At 42.7% G+C, this 16,231-nt stretch overlaps 2 protein-coding genes across 2 annotated transcripts; both read right to left on the reverse strand.

The window, feature by feature from the left end:
* Window positions 1-1,383: 1,383 nt before the first annotated feature.
* On the reverse strand, window positions 1,384-3,473 carry LOC136447953 (uncharacterized). The gene is made up of 2 exons (XM_066447097.1): window positions 3,295-3,473; window positions 1,384-1,694 (listed from the first exon to the last, which is right to left on the reverse strand). Exons 1-2 carry the CDS (start codon window positions 3,456-3,458, stop codon window positions 1,511-1,513), a joined length of 348 nt encoding a protein of 115 aa, XP_066303194.1. The 5' UTR covers window positions 3,459-3,473; the 3' UTR covers window positions 1,384-1,510.
* A 4,147-nt stretch (window positions 3,474-7,620) lies between these two features.
* Window positions 7,621-16,078, reverse strand: LOC136446912 (histidine N-alpha-methyltransferase-like). The gene is made up of 7 exons (XM_066445564.1): window positions 15,933-16,078; window positions 14,243-14,445; window positions 13,359-13,567; window positions 10,830-11,036; window positions 9,824-9,942; window positions 9,250-9,382; window positions 7,621-8,401 (listed from the first exon to the last, which is right to left on the reverse strand). The coding sequence occupies exons 2-7, from the start codon at window positions 14,434-14,436 to the stop codon at window positions 8,193-8,195; spliced, it is 1,071 nt and encodes a 356-aa protein (XP_066301661.1). The 5' UTR covers window positions 14,437-14,445; window positions 15,933-16,078; the 3' UTR covers window positions 7,621-8,192.
* Window positions 16,079-16,231: the final 153 nt, after the last annotated feature.

Below are 16,231 nucleotides of genomic sequence, written 5' to 3' on the forward strand. Positions count from 1 at the left end.
CCGATGCTGTATAGGATATATATATAAAGGGAAACAATGACAAATGTTAAACATATCACATAATCACATTTGTAAAAAATGAATCTGGCATCGTTTAATTGAATACGTAAAACTTACATTCATAACTTGAATATGATATTGATCAAACATGTACAGCTATAACTGAATGCAATAATCACTGAAACACACTACTACCTCCACATAAGTTCCAGCTCACTATCCACAAACTGTGGGACCTTTGTGGGGACAAATACTTATGACATTCTCTTCCGTTACAGGATATCTTTAATTATCTTTCCCTCAACCGCTTGCTATGTTGTATCTGAAACGTTAACCAGACACAAATGTCTGTTGACCATTGGCAAGAACGAACAAATTGAAAGCTATAAATTTCCTAGATCCTAACGGTGTAGAAGTGCAGGTCGACTGGACAATTCTTAATGTCATGCAAATGCGATGATATGTCAAGCCACAATAGGAGGATAACTGACGTTCAAACTAGTTAGAAACAGGAATTTTCCAATTTGTACTTACCAAAGGGCAGTCTCTCTAAATGATGAATCGACTCCCTACCAACTTTACAAGGGGGAGGGGGCGACGAATATTGCATGCACGAAGAAGACTACTTCGCAATGCCGCGCGTTTGAGTTTACACCGAATCCCCTTCGACTCTCAAGTCACTAAAAATCACTGGTCGACCATGGTAGACTCTGACGATGCCATGTTAAGCACAGAGAGTGATGAAACGCCGTTCTTGTCTCCGTGCTGTTCACCGACAAAACCGTTTCTCGCGCCTGACGTCATGACACGCAGTGTCTTGTGGGAGATTGGACACGAGTCCGTATTACGGATACGTCAGGATTTGTCGGAATTGTTGGATCTGAGGTGCATCGGATCCAATCGGAAACGTTCCGTATCTGCTATGATGCACGATTGCGGATCCGCTGGATTTTTCAGGATCTGAAATCATGCCGTGCAGTGTGTATTTGTAAGTTAGGGTCCGAAGCAACTACCGACAAACAAACAATCCGATTGTCTCTGCCATATTGACAAATATCTGAAAACGAAGGATCCGCGCAAATATCCTCAGGTATCCGAGGCGCATCACGGATCCAGACGTATACGGCGTCGGAATTGCCGGATCTGAGCTGTACCTGGTATTTGTCTGAATTTGCTCGGAAACGTTCCGTATCTGTACCCGAAACGTATAAAGGATCCAGACGTATACGGCGCCGGAATTGTCGGATCTGAGGTGCATCGGATTCAATCGGAAACGTTCCGTGTCTGCTATAATGCGTAATTCCGGATCTGCTGGATTCGTCAGGAAATGAGATCATGCCGTGCCGTGTGTATTTATTCGTCAGGATCCTTAACAACTACCGACATACAAACAATCCGAACATTCCAAATATAAAAAAACGAGGGATCCGCACAAATATTTTCGGGTATCCGAGGCGCATCACGGATCCAGAGGAATACGGCGTCGGAATTGGTCGGATCTGCGGGCACCTCAGTATCCGAGCAGTGAACTGGGATTTTTCCGGATTCGCTCGGAAACGCCATGAGGCCCGATTCCGGATACGTCGGATCCGTCAGGATACGTGGCCATTTCGTGCTGTGTGTCGTCTACGTGGGTCTGACGTATGCTGTACTCGTGCTGCCAGACTTTGTAGGTCTTCGATTTCCGTATGAGTCTGAAGAAATGAAACGAACAATGAAACAGCAACAAATGGCACAACCACACACACATTCCCTTATTAAGTTAAGACACTGGTGAGAAGGAATATCTGTGTGTGTGTGTGTGTGTGTGTGTGTGTGTGTGTGTGTGTGTGTGTGTTCGTGTAGCCAGACTTTGTAGGTCTTCGATTTCCGTGAGTCGGAGGAAATGTAACGAACAATGAAAAAATAACAAAAGTCACAATCAGCTAGACACACATTCCCTTATTAAGTCACTGGTGAGAAGTAATATCTGTGTGTGTGTGTGTGTGTGTGTGTGTGTGTGTGTGTGTGTGTGTGTGTCTGTGTTCGTGTAGCCAGACTTTGTAGATATAAGTCTGAAGAAATGAAACGAACAATGAAACAACAACAAAAGCAACAGCCAGACACACATTATTTAGTCACTCATTAGAAGGACGCTGTGTGTGTGTGTTTGTGCCCGTGTGTCTGTGTGTATCCGTGTGTGTGAGTGCGCGTGTGTGTGTGTTCAACGTGTGTGTCTGTGTGTTCGTGAGTATTTATGTATGTGTGTGTGTAAGAGAGAGAAAGAAAGTATTGCATATCTGCGTATTTGTGTGTGTGTTTGTGCATGCGTGTTTGTATATGAGTGTGTCTCTCTGTGTGTGTTTGTGAATGTATGCGTTATTGTGGGTGTGCGTGCTTGTATGAGTGTGAGTCTTTGTGTTTATGTGTGTGTTTATGTATGTGTGAGTCTTTTTGTGTATGTTCGTGTGCCCGTCTGTGTGCGTGCATGTATGTATGTATAAACGCGTGTGTGTGTTTGAGAGAGATTCTGTGTTTGTACACGTGCGTGTGCATGTATGCGTTTGTACATGTGTGTTTTCATTAGTGTGTGTGTGTATGTATTTATCTAGTGTGTGTGTGTGTGTACGTGTATGTATGTTTGTGTGTGTGTGTGCGCGCATCTGTGTAAGTGTGCGTGTGTGTGTGCTTTCCTGTGCGTGTGTGTTTGTCCGAGTGTGCGTATGTGTTTGTCCGCGTATGTATGTGTATATGTGTGTGCGTGTGTTCATGTGTATATGATATGTGACATATGTGTATGAGTGTGTCTGTGCTTGTGCATATCTGTGAGTGTGTGTGTGTGTGTTGTGTTTGAGTGTGTGTCTTCGTGTGTGTCTGTGTATCTCTCTCTCTCTCTCTCTCTCTCCCCCCTCTCTCTCTCTCTCTCTTTCTGTGAGGATGTGTGTGACCCATACTTACTCCTCACACACATACATGCATTTATATGTGTGTCTGTGTATGTACATGTAAGTGTGTGTACGTATGGGTTGTGTGAATGTAACGTTATGTGTGTATGTGTGTCTGTATGTGTGTGTATGGCAGTGAGTGTGTCTTAAGGCACTATCTATGTATATGTCTGTCTGTGTAATATGTATGCGTTTGTATGTGTGCATGTATGTGTGTGTATGCATGTGTTTGTGTGTATGTGTGTGCGAGCGCGCGCTTGCGCGCGTGTGTATGTGTTCTCGTGTGCGCTTGTATATATGTGTGTGTGTGTGTGTGTGTGTGTGTGTGTGTGTGTGTGTGTGTGTGTGTGTGTGTGTGCACCATACTCACTCCTCACACATCTCCGACCCGCGTGTATCGTACACGTACCACTGCGGCACGTATCTGCGCTCTGACGTCAGGCTCGCTACAACTGACATCAGCTCCTCCGGCACGTCATTGTGGCTGATGACGTCATTCTGGTTGATGACGTCACTGGCTTTGCCATTCATCATCGTTTTTTCAAGCAGGAGCTTTTGATCCTAGAAGTTTCCTGTACATACAAAAGTAATTAAGGCAAACCCGATGTGTTTAGAGTTGCTCTTCACTCGTATATACATATGACGTTGCTACTTGGATGTTTTACTTGATTTTTATGTTTACCTTCACAGTAGTTAACATATCCCCATCGTCGGTATGAGTTTAACACTTGAAATACCACCAACCCGGTGTCATTTTGACACGCCGCCTTGGAACACCCGATTTGGGGTCATCCGCGGTCATAACCAGTGCCGTCATTTTCTCTGGGTGCCATGCATATAAGAAAAAACCCCTACTTTTTTCGTGAAATACAAACCATTTTTCTAAAGAATAAATCTATACTGACATTCTGCAGTGGACGGGTAAACATTTAGCAAAACTAGCTACCGGCGTCATTGCTGATAGATGGCAGAATGTTGAATTTTTTTGCAGCTTCAACTACTAGCAGTCTTTTGAAGCTCGACTTGATCAGCTTGACAACGAGTCAACTTAAAATGACACCGGGTTGGAGGTATTGCTATTAGGGCCGTCATTTGACTTATAATTTAGAAATACTCTGTTTCTGGAGAGAACAACGTAGCCAGAGAAAAAAGAAACCTTTTTGAAACATGTGATTTAGAATCTGAATTGGTCAAGTGGTATAACCGCCATTCAATGTAACACAGATAGGGGAAATACTTCATCAGAAGACTTTGAGAGCCGTTGTAGTACAGATTTTGTTACAGATGGCAAATCTCTCCAGCTAACGCAAATTATTCAACCTAGTTTTCAGCAAGCTACGGGGTTGAGAATAGACAAAATATCTTCCACAATTGAAGAATTAAAAGCAAAAAATTCAGAACTTACTAAAATTCAGGCTTTTCGGAGAGGAGCAGGAGTTGTCTGGACGGGGGACCTCAGGGGGTTACACCGTTCCGGTCTTTGATCTGGGTAACTAGCAGAGGGAAAAGAACGCGGTCCTTCCAGTCAGCACTCTGAAAACTACATTAGGGCTTAATAGCTCCGGGGAATCATATGTTTGGACCACATATGGCCAGATTCGTCGCGAAAATGTGTCCGTTGTATGAGGGTTAAGCTTTTGGCGTTTTCTTGTCTTTTTGGTCATACTTGTACGTTTTGAATGATATTTCCAATAATAAAGTCAAAGGTAACACAAATCCAGTTAAGGACGAAGCGACGCCACCAGCGGGTGTAGTGAGAGGGGGGCTTTAGAGAGCCAGTTAGAGAGCCAGAATACCTCATCGAAGGCATGGAGAGCTGTTTTAGTACAGAATTGGTTACAGATGGCAAATCTGTCCAGCTAACGCAAATTATTCAACCAAGTTTTCAGCAAGCTATTGAGTTGAGAATAGATTACAAATTTTCCGCAATTTAAGAAAGAAAAAAAAGAAAAATTTCAAAACCTACTTCTATTCTGGCTTGTCGGAGAGGAGAACGACTTGTCTACACAACAACAACGTTCCGTTCCGGTCTTTGATCTGGTTAACAAGCGGAGGGAAAAGAACGCGGTCCTTCCAGTCAGCGTTTTGAAAACTATAGGTCCCATTATACATAGCTACGGGGCCTTATATGTTTTATCACCTACGTTATAAGTAAGAAGGTTCAATTCATACATTGTCTAAACTTCCTAGTTTTATTTAGTCCATAATTTACCTCGTGTCTGCAGACAGTGATGGTCTCGAAACATCTATTCGGCCATGTAGAATTAGACATTTTTGTTTCCATGTGATGCATGCAGAAGAGATGAGTTTTTGTCTTTCTTAAACCAGAGAATAAAGTTGTTGACACAGCGTTATCACTGTGGGATTTTTCCTGTGATGATCGATCTCAGTATTTCGATTCTCGGCTCCCAACATTGCGACTTTGGTAGACGCAGGACAGATACTTCAGCTTTTGGGTCTGGTGTTTGAAGATGAAAGACTCAAATAAAGTTGCATTCCGTTTTGGTGCTCTCTTTTAAGATGGGAATGGGAGAACGAGGGTTCCGTGGGAGTTGTGTTACTTTCTTTCAATGCGAGGAACAGATTAGTATGTATAATAAAACGTATAATGCCCCGAAGCTCTCGCCTAAAAACTGTTACCCCCAACTGCTGTACGTGGACTGCAGTATGATGACCTCCGCTGGGCGTCATATAAAAACAGTTTGTTGAAAAGAAAACGAACCGGCAAATTTAAGCTCATTATCTCATATTTTGTAGATTGTATCCTGAAGTCAAACATATTCAAATGTTGTATCTTACTTGTATACCCTTCAATGAATTTTGAAGCGTCGAAGGATCTCACCTTGGGTTCCTTCAAGGAGTCCTAAACTCCAGAGGGGGGAGTTATTGTTCAATAGATGATAATTTTAGGAATTAAAAAATGTATACTTTTTACAGTACCGTGGGCATCAAAAAGCATTCAGTATTCTACTAAATTCCCCAGGTGACCCTCTATTTTCTAATTGATCAAATCAAACAACCTCAGCCTATGACTTAATACAATGTGCCTGACAATGCCTGACAAAAGTTAATTAACAAAAAGAATGTCGGGGGGGGGGGTAAGAAAAACTCGTCTTGCTATGCGTTTTTTTAAAATATCAATTGGCCTTCTTATTGTGCTTATCCCCCCTCATTTATGCCAAAAATATTCACGATTAAAAATGTGTGTTTACGTATAGGAAATACATGGGTAGGGTATCACGGGTGTAGTGAGTATCATATTTGTTTAAAAAACACACCTTGTGTAATTCCCCACAAGCAGAATTCTGTAAAAAAAGTCGGCTGATTATGTATATATTGATACATAATCTAGTGAAAAATAACACCCCCTTCTGGAGTTTGTGACTCCTTTAACCATGTAAATCCAATAGGCGAAATACTGTGTTCTGAGACTTGTACATTTTCTAAGCAGTCCCGCGAGTCCAGTGAGATAGGTGCTTTACAATGCAATCGTCGCCATGGCAATAGTTTTTTTTGATAGCCTACCTCGTTATTGTTGTTTCTTAAATCGAGGATGTACAGAATGGAAATGTTTATAGGATCTTGAAAGAAACATGTGTCCATCAACTTTCATTGCAGATGGAAGAGGGCCTGCATGGGGGAGTAGTGATTACGAATTACGCAACATTTTCGCCGCCGAATACGAATTACGTAAAAATCTCAGAGCTGATTACGAACTACGTTAAATCACGAGGCTTCCCAACAGGCTCCAAGACTTGACAAAAGATTCAACTTTTTAGTTCTGCGTCAAAACTATTGATGTTATGTTGAATACCTACTTTTGCGGACACCTCCTTTAGAGGGGCCTGCATGGGGGCGTCTCGAGAACGCTCGACGCTAAATTGCTGAGCTACATATGACGCTGAATTCAGCCAGCCTCTCTACGCCCAACTCTAAATTCTGAGTCAAAACTTTCACACATAGAGGCTGAACTCTTAGCTTCGATGAAAACTGGTGATTTTTAGCATCTTGGAGATGACTTGAAAACACCTTAATTTAGTTCTTTGCATTAAACGCATGAGTGATAATGACCAAGTCTAGACTAGCCTGAGGTCACAAGCAATGACTTCTGTATCAAATGGAGTCTAACCTGTTTGTTAACTTATAATACGTAGCAATATTGAACTTCGAACTTTCACGTCACATCTGACATGGGAGGCCACATTTGAGACCGATAAAAACCAAAGCTTGCTTATGAATGAAGACCTTTTATGGTGGAAATGTCTATTTTCGTGTATTTAGAAATAATAATGTGACGTTATAGAGGGACCTGTGCTATCACATACATTGAAGTTCTCCCAACTCCACTCCAACGTATTTGAAGGAAATACGGTCTCATTGCACAATGTCATGGCTCTTCCAATGACAACATGGTATCCTGACGTGCGCTCTGGTAAAAGCCACTGATTTTGTGCGGCAACGGTGAACCAAATTGATATAACAAATTGAAACTGACAGTGACTGTAATTGATAGTCTGGTCTCGTCCATTACCTACCAAACCAATTACCCAACCCCATTCCTACCCCACCTCGACACGCGTACGTATATGTATTTTTCCACCCGAATAAATATCTTTCGGAACACCTTTTTCGTAACTTTTGAGCATGACGTGTGGCAATTCAAAACCAGAAGAAGCATTCAGTGCGAGAAAGCCTGTCAGAGAGCGTGGCAAACTTTTCTGGTCTTTTTAAAAAAAGAGTTAGCAGCAATGGCAGCACATGCCTTTTAACTAAAACGTGTAACCATAACATAAATTGCTATGTCGCAATGCAAACATTCCTCAGAGATCTAGAATTTGTACAGTAAATGTATTCCCACCTGTGAGACACAAATCGGACGACAATGTTAGAGATATCTTAGTGATGATCCGCCACTGTATTAATCATGCGTAACACGAAATACACGTAGAAGCTGTCTGGTCACTCTGGAGCTTATTGCGAGTCACCTCTTACACGGGAGTGGCAATGAATATTTCTACCACTTCGTACTTCTGAAACAAACGATCGATGCTAACTTCGTCTCATGTGAATTATTATGTAACCCATGTTCCATATAGATTGAATCAGTCAGATGAAATATCGTAGTGTTTAGTCTAAAGTTATATAGAATTCTTCAGTAATGTTATGATATAAGCAAAGGCGTAGATATTACTTGCCATACATTGTACTTGTTACAATTGTTGTGCAATAAAGTTTGATTGATTGATTGATTTCATTCTTCTCAGAAAGTTAAACCGAAGTATGAATAACATCTGCCGGTGCCAAGCAGATGACACAATAATTCTCCTCATCATCGGTCCAGTGCGAATCTACTGCAAAGCCGCTCTTCTCCGCTAGACGGCGTAGCTGTCTCAGGTTCCATTTGCAGCTGGTGTTCGGCCCCTCGTAGAAATAAATCTTTTCGCCGTCTTCAAAGTCAATGTCGAGGCCGAGTGTTTCTGAATCAGGGAAAACATTTTGTTGAGGAAAATGGGAAAATAATCCACATTTGTGAAACCTATGTCGCGAATGCGAACGATAATAGTAATACTAGTCTTTATTGCATATTCCTGCCTAGAAGGGCTAAATGCAAAGTTGACCACACGTGGTCTATAAGAAGCATAATGCAAAACATGAATTGATAATTTAGAGTGCTTTGAGAATTCGAAACACAGACAGACACACAAAATAAGCGAAGAACAGTGAAGTATTTTTGAATCAAAGTCTAGGTTTGTTGGAAAACCACGAGGATGAAATAGAACCTGCCATAAAACTATTTTTAAAACTGTTAGAAATGCTATGAAGTAGTGCTGCGTACCTAAACGTAACATCAGGTACCTGTACCTGTACCTGAACAATTTGAAATTTTTTTAATTGACATGTCTTTCTCTGAACATCTTCAATAATGACAGTTACATAAATAAACTGTTTTCAACTTGTCAGTATCTTTATTCAAAGAACATAACTTGGTTTCCTACCGCCAAACTCCCTTCATAACCCCCTGCCTGCCTGAATGATCTGTTGCATATTGGTTACGCCGTTTCAATAAGGTGTCAATTTTGGTGTCACGTGCACGTTTGGGGTTGCATGAGGTCAGGAGATCAGTGACAAAATGCGCACATACTTGGTGTAAATTTATATCGGTACAGTACCGGTACTTCATGATCTGGTATTTTGGACCTGTACCTAATCAATTTTTACGGTACAGTACCGGTACACAGTACGGTAAGCGGTAACTACTATGAAGTAACGTTCTGAGACCGCTTGTTGTTCTTTAGAACAAGATAATCCATGCACGGACACTTACCAAAGTGCACCCGTTGTTTGGCGGAACTGCTGAGATATTTCACAACATAGCTCGGCGTGTCTCCGTCCGGAGGGTTCTCAACAAATTCAGAGCTGAACTCAAACTTATCAGCGTTCATGTTGCCTTCGAAGTCCTGAGATGGGTGGGGAAAGGAGAAGCAGATAGATGCGAAACAAAATTTATGGATTACTGTATAAATTGGAAAGCTAAGATACAAGTTAAGCTTAAATAACAACTTAAGCACTTCCCCTGTTGTCTGGTGCCACTGTCTTCAGCAGAACTGATATCAATGGATGCTTATGTTACCTTATTCAAATATAAATGTCACCTTACAAATATGACTGTTACCTTCTACAGATAGACAACATGATGCCTGTAGATTCATTCACTTTTATGGTGGTTATATTTCATAGTAGAAAGGAAAATAAGGTTTTTCCGGGGTTTTGAATTCGCGGTCAAAACAATTCTGTACTCTAGTCATCATACAAGGGAGACTTATTCGCGATGTCGCCATGAATTTGCGTTGGAGAGGCCACCGTGAAAATAAAACCACCACGAAAGTTTCTGGATGTACCTTATTGAAACGAGAGATCATGTTGTCTCGAAATATCGGAGTCCACTGGTCACCGTACGCCTGTAACAGGGCCTCTCGGTCAGCGTTCAAATCCATCCCGAGGACCAGTCTGTCCCGATCTACATTAAAGGAGAAGAAAACTTTTCGGACAATTCAACCCCAAATTATTTGCAATATCATCTTCTTATTTTACCAGTGGACTAGCTCCCTGCTATAGTGATTGCACAAATTTGTGTGGCCCAAGGGCTATTGAAACGGAGATGGGCGCCGCCCTATGCACCATCGGTGCGGGAAGGAGCTTTGACTTGACATCTTCTTATTTCATGAAAATAATTTCTATTACTTACTACTTTTTCAAATGAAAAAGTGTATCAAAGGAGCGGGGCAAAAGCCCTTAACACCGCCATCACATAGAGTAGAATCAAGTACACAGGACATGTGCTCAGAATGCCTGTGGAAAGACAAAGTGCTGCACTAGCAACCTGAAATAGGAAAAAGGAAGCGAGGAAGACCAAAACTTACATGGCGATAAATGCTACAGGGAACACTTTAACCAACTGGGGATTACCATGGGGAGAGCAGAAGCCCGGGTAGTTGACGCGTACCCTGCGACTGTCGGGCTTTTTTCGGGACCGACCGGGACCCCGAATCATTTTAACACTGCCTTAAAATCAAAGCGGGACCCGGTAGCAAATAGACGCCGTGAGGTAATCACCGGGACAAATTTGTGGCTTTGGGGCCCGGCAGGGACTACACCCCCGACGGGTACCGGTGTAATGCTTCGGTCCCATTTCCAATCCGGGGCCCGACCGGACTGTTTGCGAAAACGCAAAATAAAAAACGCATATCAAGAAGGTACACAATAAATATCATTTTGTTTAACGTTTTGTGTCTTCTGTTATCTTTTATATCATATTTTTCGTTCCCACAAGCTGCCCGGCCGGGCCCCGGATCGGAAATAGGACTGTAGCATACGACAATATCAAGTCTCCAACTGACTACGTACCACACAGCTGAGTCCGTATCTCCTGTAGCATCTTCACCTGCCCATGGATGGAGATGTTACTGAAGCTGTTCCCCAGCCACAGCAGTAACTTGGCCTCCTCTCGGGCGGCAACGTGCCGCACCCCGTCCATGTACAACCCACCGAAGGGCTCCACAGTCAGGCCCGGATAGCCCTCCTCCAGCTGCCGCCCGCACGTCTCGATAAAATCTAAGAGAAAAAAAGTTCGGAAACATCAAACCTCCGTGAAATATCAATGAGGTTTTAGATTTTCTTGTTTGCTTTATCTTGTCTCATTAGTTGATTGAGAAATCCCAGCTTATCATGAAAGCTCTTGTATTCATTGTCTGTCCACCCTATTAATTGCTCTTCATCAAGCCAATATAAAAATAACAAATGGAAAATATTGACTATAAACTGTTAAAACACAAATAGACAGACCATGAACAACACCTCCCTGAGAATGTGAAACATTTTTTATGGAATCTCGCCATGTCTGACTTATAAAGCCCCCTCTCACTGGACCCGCGGCACTCTGGCGACGTCGCTGCGTCCTAAACTGGATTTGTGTTACTCTTGACATTGTAATGGGAATATCATTCAAACGTACAAGTATGACCAAATAGACAACAAAACACACAAATTTTCGTGTGTCGATGAATCGTTGAGTCGATGAATCGTTGAGTACGCCAAAAATAATTACTCAAGCAACTGGATAAAGTTTTGAAACAGTCAGACGTTTCAGACAGCATCCACTGTCTTTCGTCAGTGACTAACGATAGGACTGAGAACACCAGGTTTTATACCAAAACTCTGAATGGGTATGTTAATGAGGTTAAGACAATTTAGGATGTCCTGACGTACTTCACGTACAAACAACAGTTTTTCCAGCAAGTGCACGGCTGTGCTATGGGATCACCGGCCGCGGTTTCACCCCATTGTAGTGAACCTATACATGGAGAAGTTTGAGAGCAAAGCCCTCAATACTTTCAATGGCTCTCCCCCAGCAAACTGGTTTCGCTATGTAGATGACACTTGGTGTAGGCTAAAAGAGAGAGTAGCGGACGACTTCTTTGACCATATAAACCAGGTAGATGACAACAGGAGTCGTGTCAAAACAACAGGCTCCCCTTCCTAGACACCAAAACCATCATAGAGAAGGATGGCAACCTTCAGTTCGAAGTGTACAGGAAACCGACCCACACTGATCAATATCTGGCCTTTGATTCCCATCACCCTTTGGAACACAAACTAGCAGTGATCAAAACTCTCTTCCATCGGGCAGACAATGTCATCACCTCAGACGAAGCGAAAACAGACGAACACAGGCATCTCCGTGCGGCCTTAGCCAAGTGTGGCTACCAAAATTGGACCTTCAACAAAGCCCTCAAACCTTCTGACCAGTCTAAGAAAACACTCAAGTGCAAACCATTGACCAACAGAAACAAGGCCAACATTACCATTCCCTACGTCCAAGGAGTATCGGAAAAACTCAGACGAATCTTCCAAAACTTCAACATTGCCACTAACTTCAAACCTCACTCAACTCTCAGGCAGAAACTGGTCCATCCAAAAGACAGGCTGGAAAAAGGCATCAAAGCCAATGTCATCTACAAACCGAAATGTGAGGAACCAAACTGCAATAACATGTACATTGGGGAGACAAGTCGACCACTAAAAGAAAGGTACAAGGAACATTGCAGAAAGAGCGCTAACCGCTACTCCTCTGCCATTTACCACCATCTAAAACACAACCAGGGACACTCATTCCATCTCGAATCCACAGACATCCTAGATCGTGAAGAACGCTGGGTTGAACGGGGAATTAGAGAAGCAATATATGAGAGGATGTACAACCCCGCCCTCAACAGGAAAGGGGGTCTACGCGTTGAACTTTCAGGCACTTGGGATAATGTACTGCCCACCACACCCCACCCCCGGACGAACAACATTTAGTTACTGTACTAATATCAACAGTAGCTAATTAAACCATTGGCACAAAACTTTGTCTTGAATTAATCTTCCTTTAAAGACTACTTCAAGACATCCTAAATTGTCTTAACCTCATTAACATACCCATTCAGAGTTTTGGTATAAAACCTGCTGTTCTCAGTCCTATCGTTAGTCACTGACGAAAGACAGTGGATGCTGTCTGAAACGTCTGACTGTTTCAAAACTTTATCCAGTTGCTTGAGTAATTATTTTTGGCGTATCTTACTACCTGGATGTCTAACTTTCATCAACGAATCGTTGAGTACTTTGTCAATTCTATCGGCCGCAGTGACGCCGCCAGCGTGCCGTGGGTCCAGTGAGAGGAGGGCTTTTGTAGTGCTGCAAATTCCACTCTACGATAGTTCTAGGAAAATACGAATTTTTGAACATATCAATCCTTGGTTGATAACTCTGGTACTTAAATCGAAGGCATGACTATTTCCTGTTCTTTCTTGAGCTGGTATTAGATAACTACCAGCCAGTACAGTCTACAAGTTTGTTAGTCATTTTGTACATCATGCAAAAATTCTGGACATTCACCCTTCGCCATGTCCACTGGCACGAACGTGAAGTGCCCGTTCCGCTTCAGCATAGCCTCGATGACCAGGCGGGTTTTGGAGGACCCTCCGCTGCCGAGGTCCACAAGAACGGCTGGAGACGAGACTTTGCTGGCGATGTCGTCTGCATGGGTCTGAAGTATGCTGTATTCATGTCGCCACAGTTTGTAGGTCTTCGATTTCTGTATCAGTCTGAAAACATTGGAACGTAGAATGAAACAACAAACAAACAAACAAACAGACACACATTCCCGAATCATCGCTGAGAAGAAATGTGTGTGTCTGGGTACGTGTATGTCTGTGTGTGTGCGTGTGTATGTGTGTCCGTGTGTTTGTGTGTGTCTGTGTCTATCTGTGTGTGAGTGTCTCTTTCTGCTTGTATATGTTTGTCTGTGCGTGTGTGTTGTGTGTGTGTGTGTACGCGTTTGTGTGTGTGTCAGTGTGTGTGTGTGCATGTGTGTATGTTGAGTGTGTATGTAAGTAGGTATGTATCTATATGTGTGTCTGTGTGTGTGTATACATGCATTTATATGTGTGTCTGTGTCTGTGTATGTACGTGTGTGTACGTATGCGTTTGTGTGAATGTAACGTGATGTGTGTATGTGTGTCTGTATGTGTGTGCATGGCAGTGAGTGTGTCTTAAGTCACTATCTATGTATATGTCTGTCTGTGTAATATGTGTGCGCTTGTATGTGTGTATGTATGTGTGTGTATGCATGTGTTTGTGTGTATGTGTGTGCGAGCGCGCGCTCGTGTGTATGTGTCCTCGTGTGCGCTTGTATATATATGTATGTGTGTGTGTGTGTGTGTGTGTGTGTGTGTGTGTGTGTGTGTGTGTGTGTGTGTGTGTGCGTGCAAAATACTCACTCCTCACACATCTCCGACCCGCGTGTGTCGTACACGTACCACTGCGGCACGTATCTGCGCTCTGACGTCAGGCTCGCTACAACTGACGTCAGCTCCTCCGGCACGTCATTGTGGTTGATGACGTCATTCTGGTTGATCACGTCACTGGCTTTGCCATTCACCATCGTTTTTTTCAAACAGGAGCTTTTGATCATAGAAGTTTCCTGTACATACAAAAGTAAGGGAAACCCGATGTGTTGAGAGTTGCTCTTCACTCGTATATACATATGACGTTGCTACTTGGATGTTTTACTTGATTTTTATTTTTACCTTCACAGTAGTTAACATATCCCCAGCGTTGGTATGAGTTCAACACTTGAAATATCACCAACCCGGTGTCATTTTGACACCACGCCTTGGAACACCCGATTTGGGGTCATCCGCTGTCATAACCAGTGCCGTCATTTTCTCTGGGTGCCATGCATATAAGAAAAAAACCCCTACTTTTTTCGTGAAATACAAACCATTTTTCTAAAGAATAAATCTATACTGACATTCTGCAGTGGACGGGTAAACATTTAGCAGATCTAGCTACCGGCGTCATTGCTGATAGATGGCAGAATGTTGAATTTTTTTGCAGCTTCAACTACTAGCAGTCTTTTGAAGCTCGACTTGATCAACTTAAAATGACACCGGGTTGGAGGTACTGCTATTAGTCCGTCATTTGACTTATAATTTAGAAATACCCTGTTTTCTGGAGAGAACAACGTAGCTAGAGAAAAAAGAAACCTTTTTGAAACATGTGATTTAGAATCTGAATTGGTCAAGTGGTATAACCGCCATTCAATGTTACACAGATAGGGGAAATACTTCATCAGAAGACTTTGAGAGCCGTTGTAGTACAGATTTTGTTACAGATGGCAAATCTCTCCAGCTAACGCAAATTATTCGCGGCACGCTGGTAACCTCGCTGCGGTCTCGCAAATTACATTACTTTCATCGACGAAAATCTCTGTAGGCTTTGTGTGTCTTGTTGTCTTTTAAGTCATACTTGTACGTTTTGCATGATATTCCCATTATAAAGTCATGGGTAACACAAACCCAGTTTGCGACGTAGCGAGGCCGCCAACGTGCCGCGGGTCCAGTGAGAAAACTTGCGTCCCCGCCGCTGCAAATCTGTCGGCTTAAAAGTCTACAAAATTCGTCAAAATCGAAAAGAATTACTACGGAATAGATTCTTTCTGTCCAGTACATACAGATTCTATTTACTACGTATACATCTTCTCGATAACGTTTGATATCGTCCTACGACGATTGACGCGCGGCGCCAGATTTTTTCTGCGTGTAAAAAGGCCCCGCGACGCGCGGCGGTGGCGTGCGGCGATTTTCGTATGGCACCTCAAGGACTCCTCCATGGTGGACTGTAAAAAATGTAAAAAGCGCTCTACAAACCTGCGTACACCCGTCTTACAATCATATCTTTTACACGTGCTGTAGATATTACATTTTTCACTCCAGGTGTTTGTCCCATTTTGTTGAAAAAGTGACGGCGAGGGCTCGAGTAGAAGGAACTAAAACTAAATTGCGTCTACTAGTTTCCTAGTGAAACAACCAAAAAAATGCACATAGTGATAACACAGAATGAACCGTTACGATTTTAACAACGAAAGTAAGACAAACGCCACTGTGTGGCTTGTGTGTGGTTACTTACTGAGTATCTGACAGGAACGATCACGGTGAGTCTTGTGTTTGGAGGTCTTCTTCTTCTCAGGTCTGGCCGTGAAAGAATGCAGGGATGGGTGTGGGGAGGTACTTGTACATAAATACCTGCTCACGCCCTGTAATTATGCTAAACCTAATGTAAAATCGTTGTCTGTTTATGTGATCATGTGATACAATTTTTTTTTGTTAGCGTGCCTTGTCTAGATAATTGAATGCACAGGTGCTGTTCGACCGGTCCTACTATGTAAGGATGCTGTAGCAAACAACCCTTCCATTCTTGGGGTTTCG

Source organism: Branchiostoma lanceolatum, chromosome 13, assembly GCF_035083965.1.
Source record: "Branchiostoma lanceolatum isolate klBraLanc5 chromosome 13, klBraLanc5.hap2, whole genome shotgun sequence".
Lineage (NCBI taxonomy): Eukaryota > Metazoa > Chordata > Leptocardii > Amphioxiformes > Branchiostomatidae > Branchiostoma > Branchiostoma lanceolatum.

Excerpts from the sequence above, each read along its gene's own strand:
- LOC136447953 (XM_066447097.1), bottom strand. The coding sequence starts at position 3,458 with ATGATGAATGGCAAAGCCAGTGACGTCATCAACCAGAATGACGTCATC. Across the intron at positions 1,695-3,294 it reads GGGTCGGAGATGTGTGAGGA|ACTCATACGGAAATCGAAGA; the intron begins GTGAGTATGGTG and ends TCATTTCTTCAG.
- LOC136446912 (XM_066445564.1), bottom strand. The coding sequence starts at position 14,436 with ATGATCAAAAGCTCCTGTTTGAAAAAAACGATGGTGAATGGCAAAGCC. Across the intron at positions 13,568-14,242 it reads GGGTCGGAGATGTGTGAGGA|ACTGATACAGAAATCGAAGA; the intron begins GTGAGTATTTTG and ends CAATGTTTTCAG. Across the intron at positions 9,383-9,823 it reads TGATCTCTCGTTTCAATAAG|GACTTCGAAGGCAACATGAA; the intron begins GTACATCCAGAA and ends CACCCATCTCAG.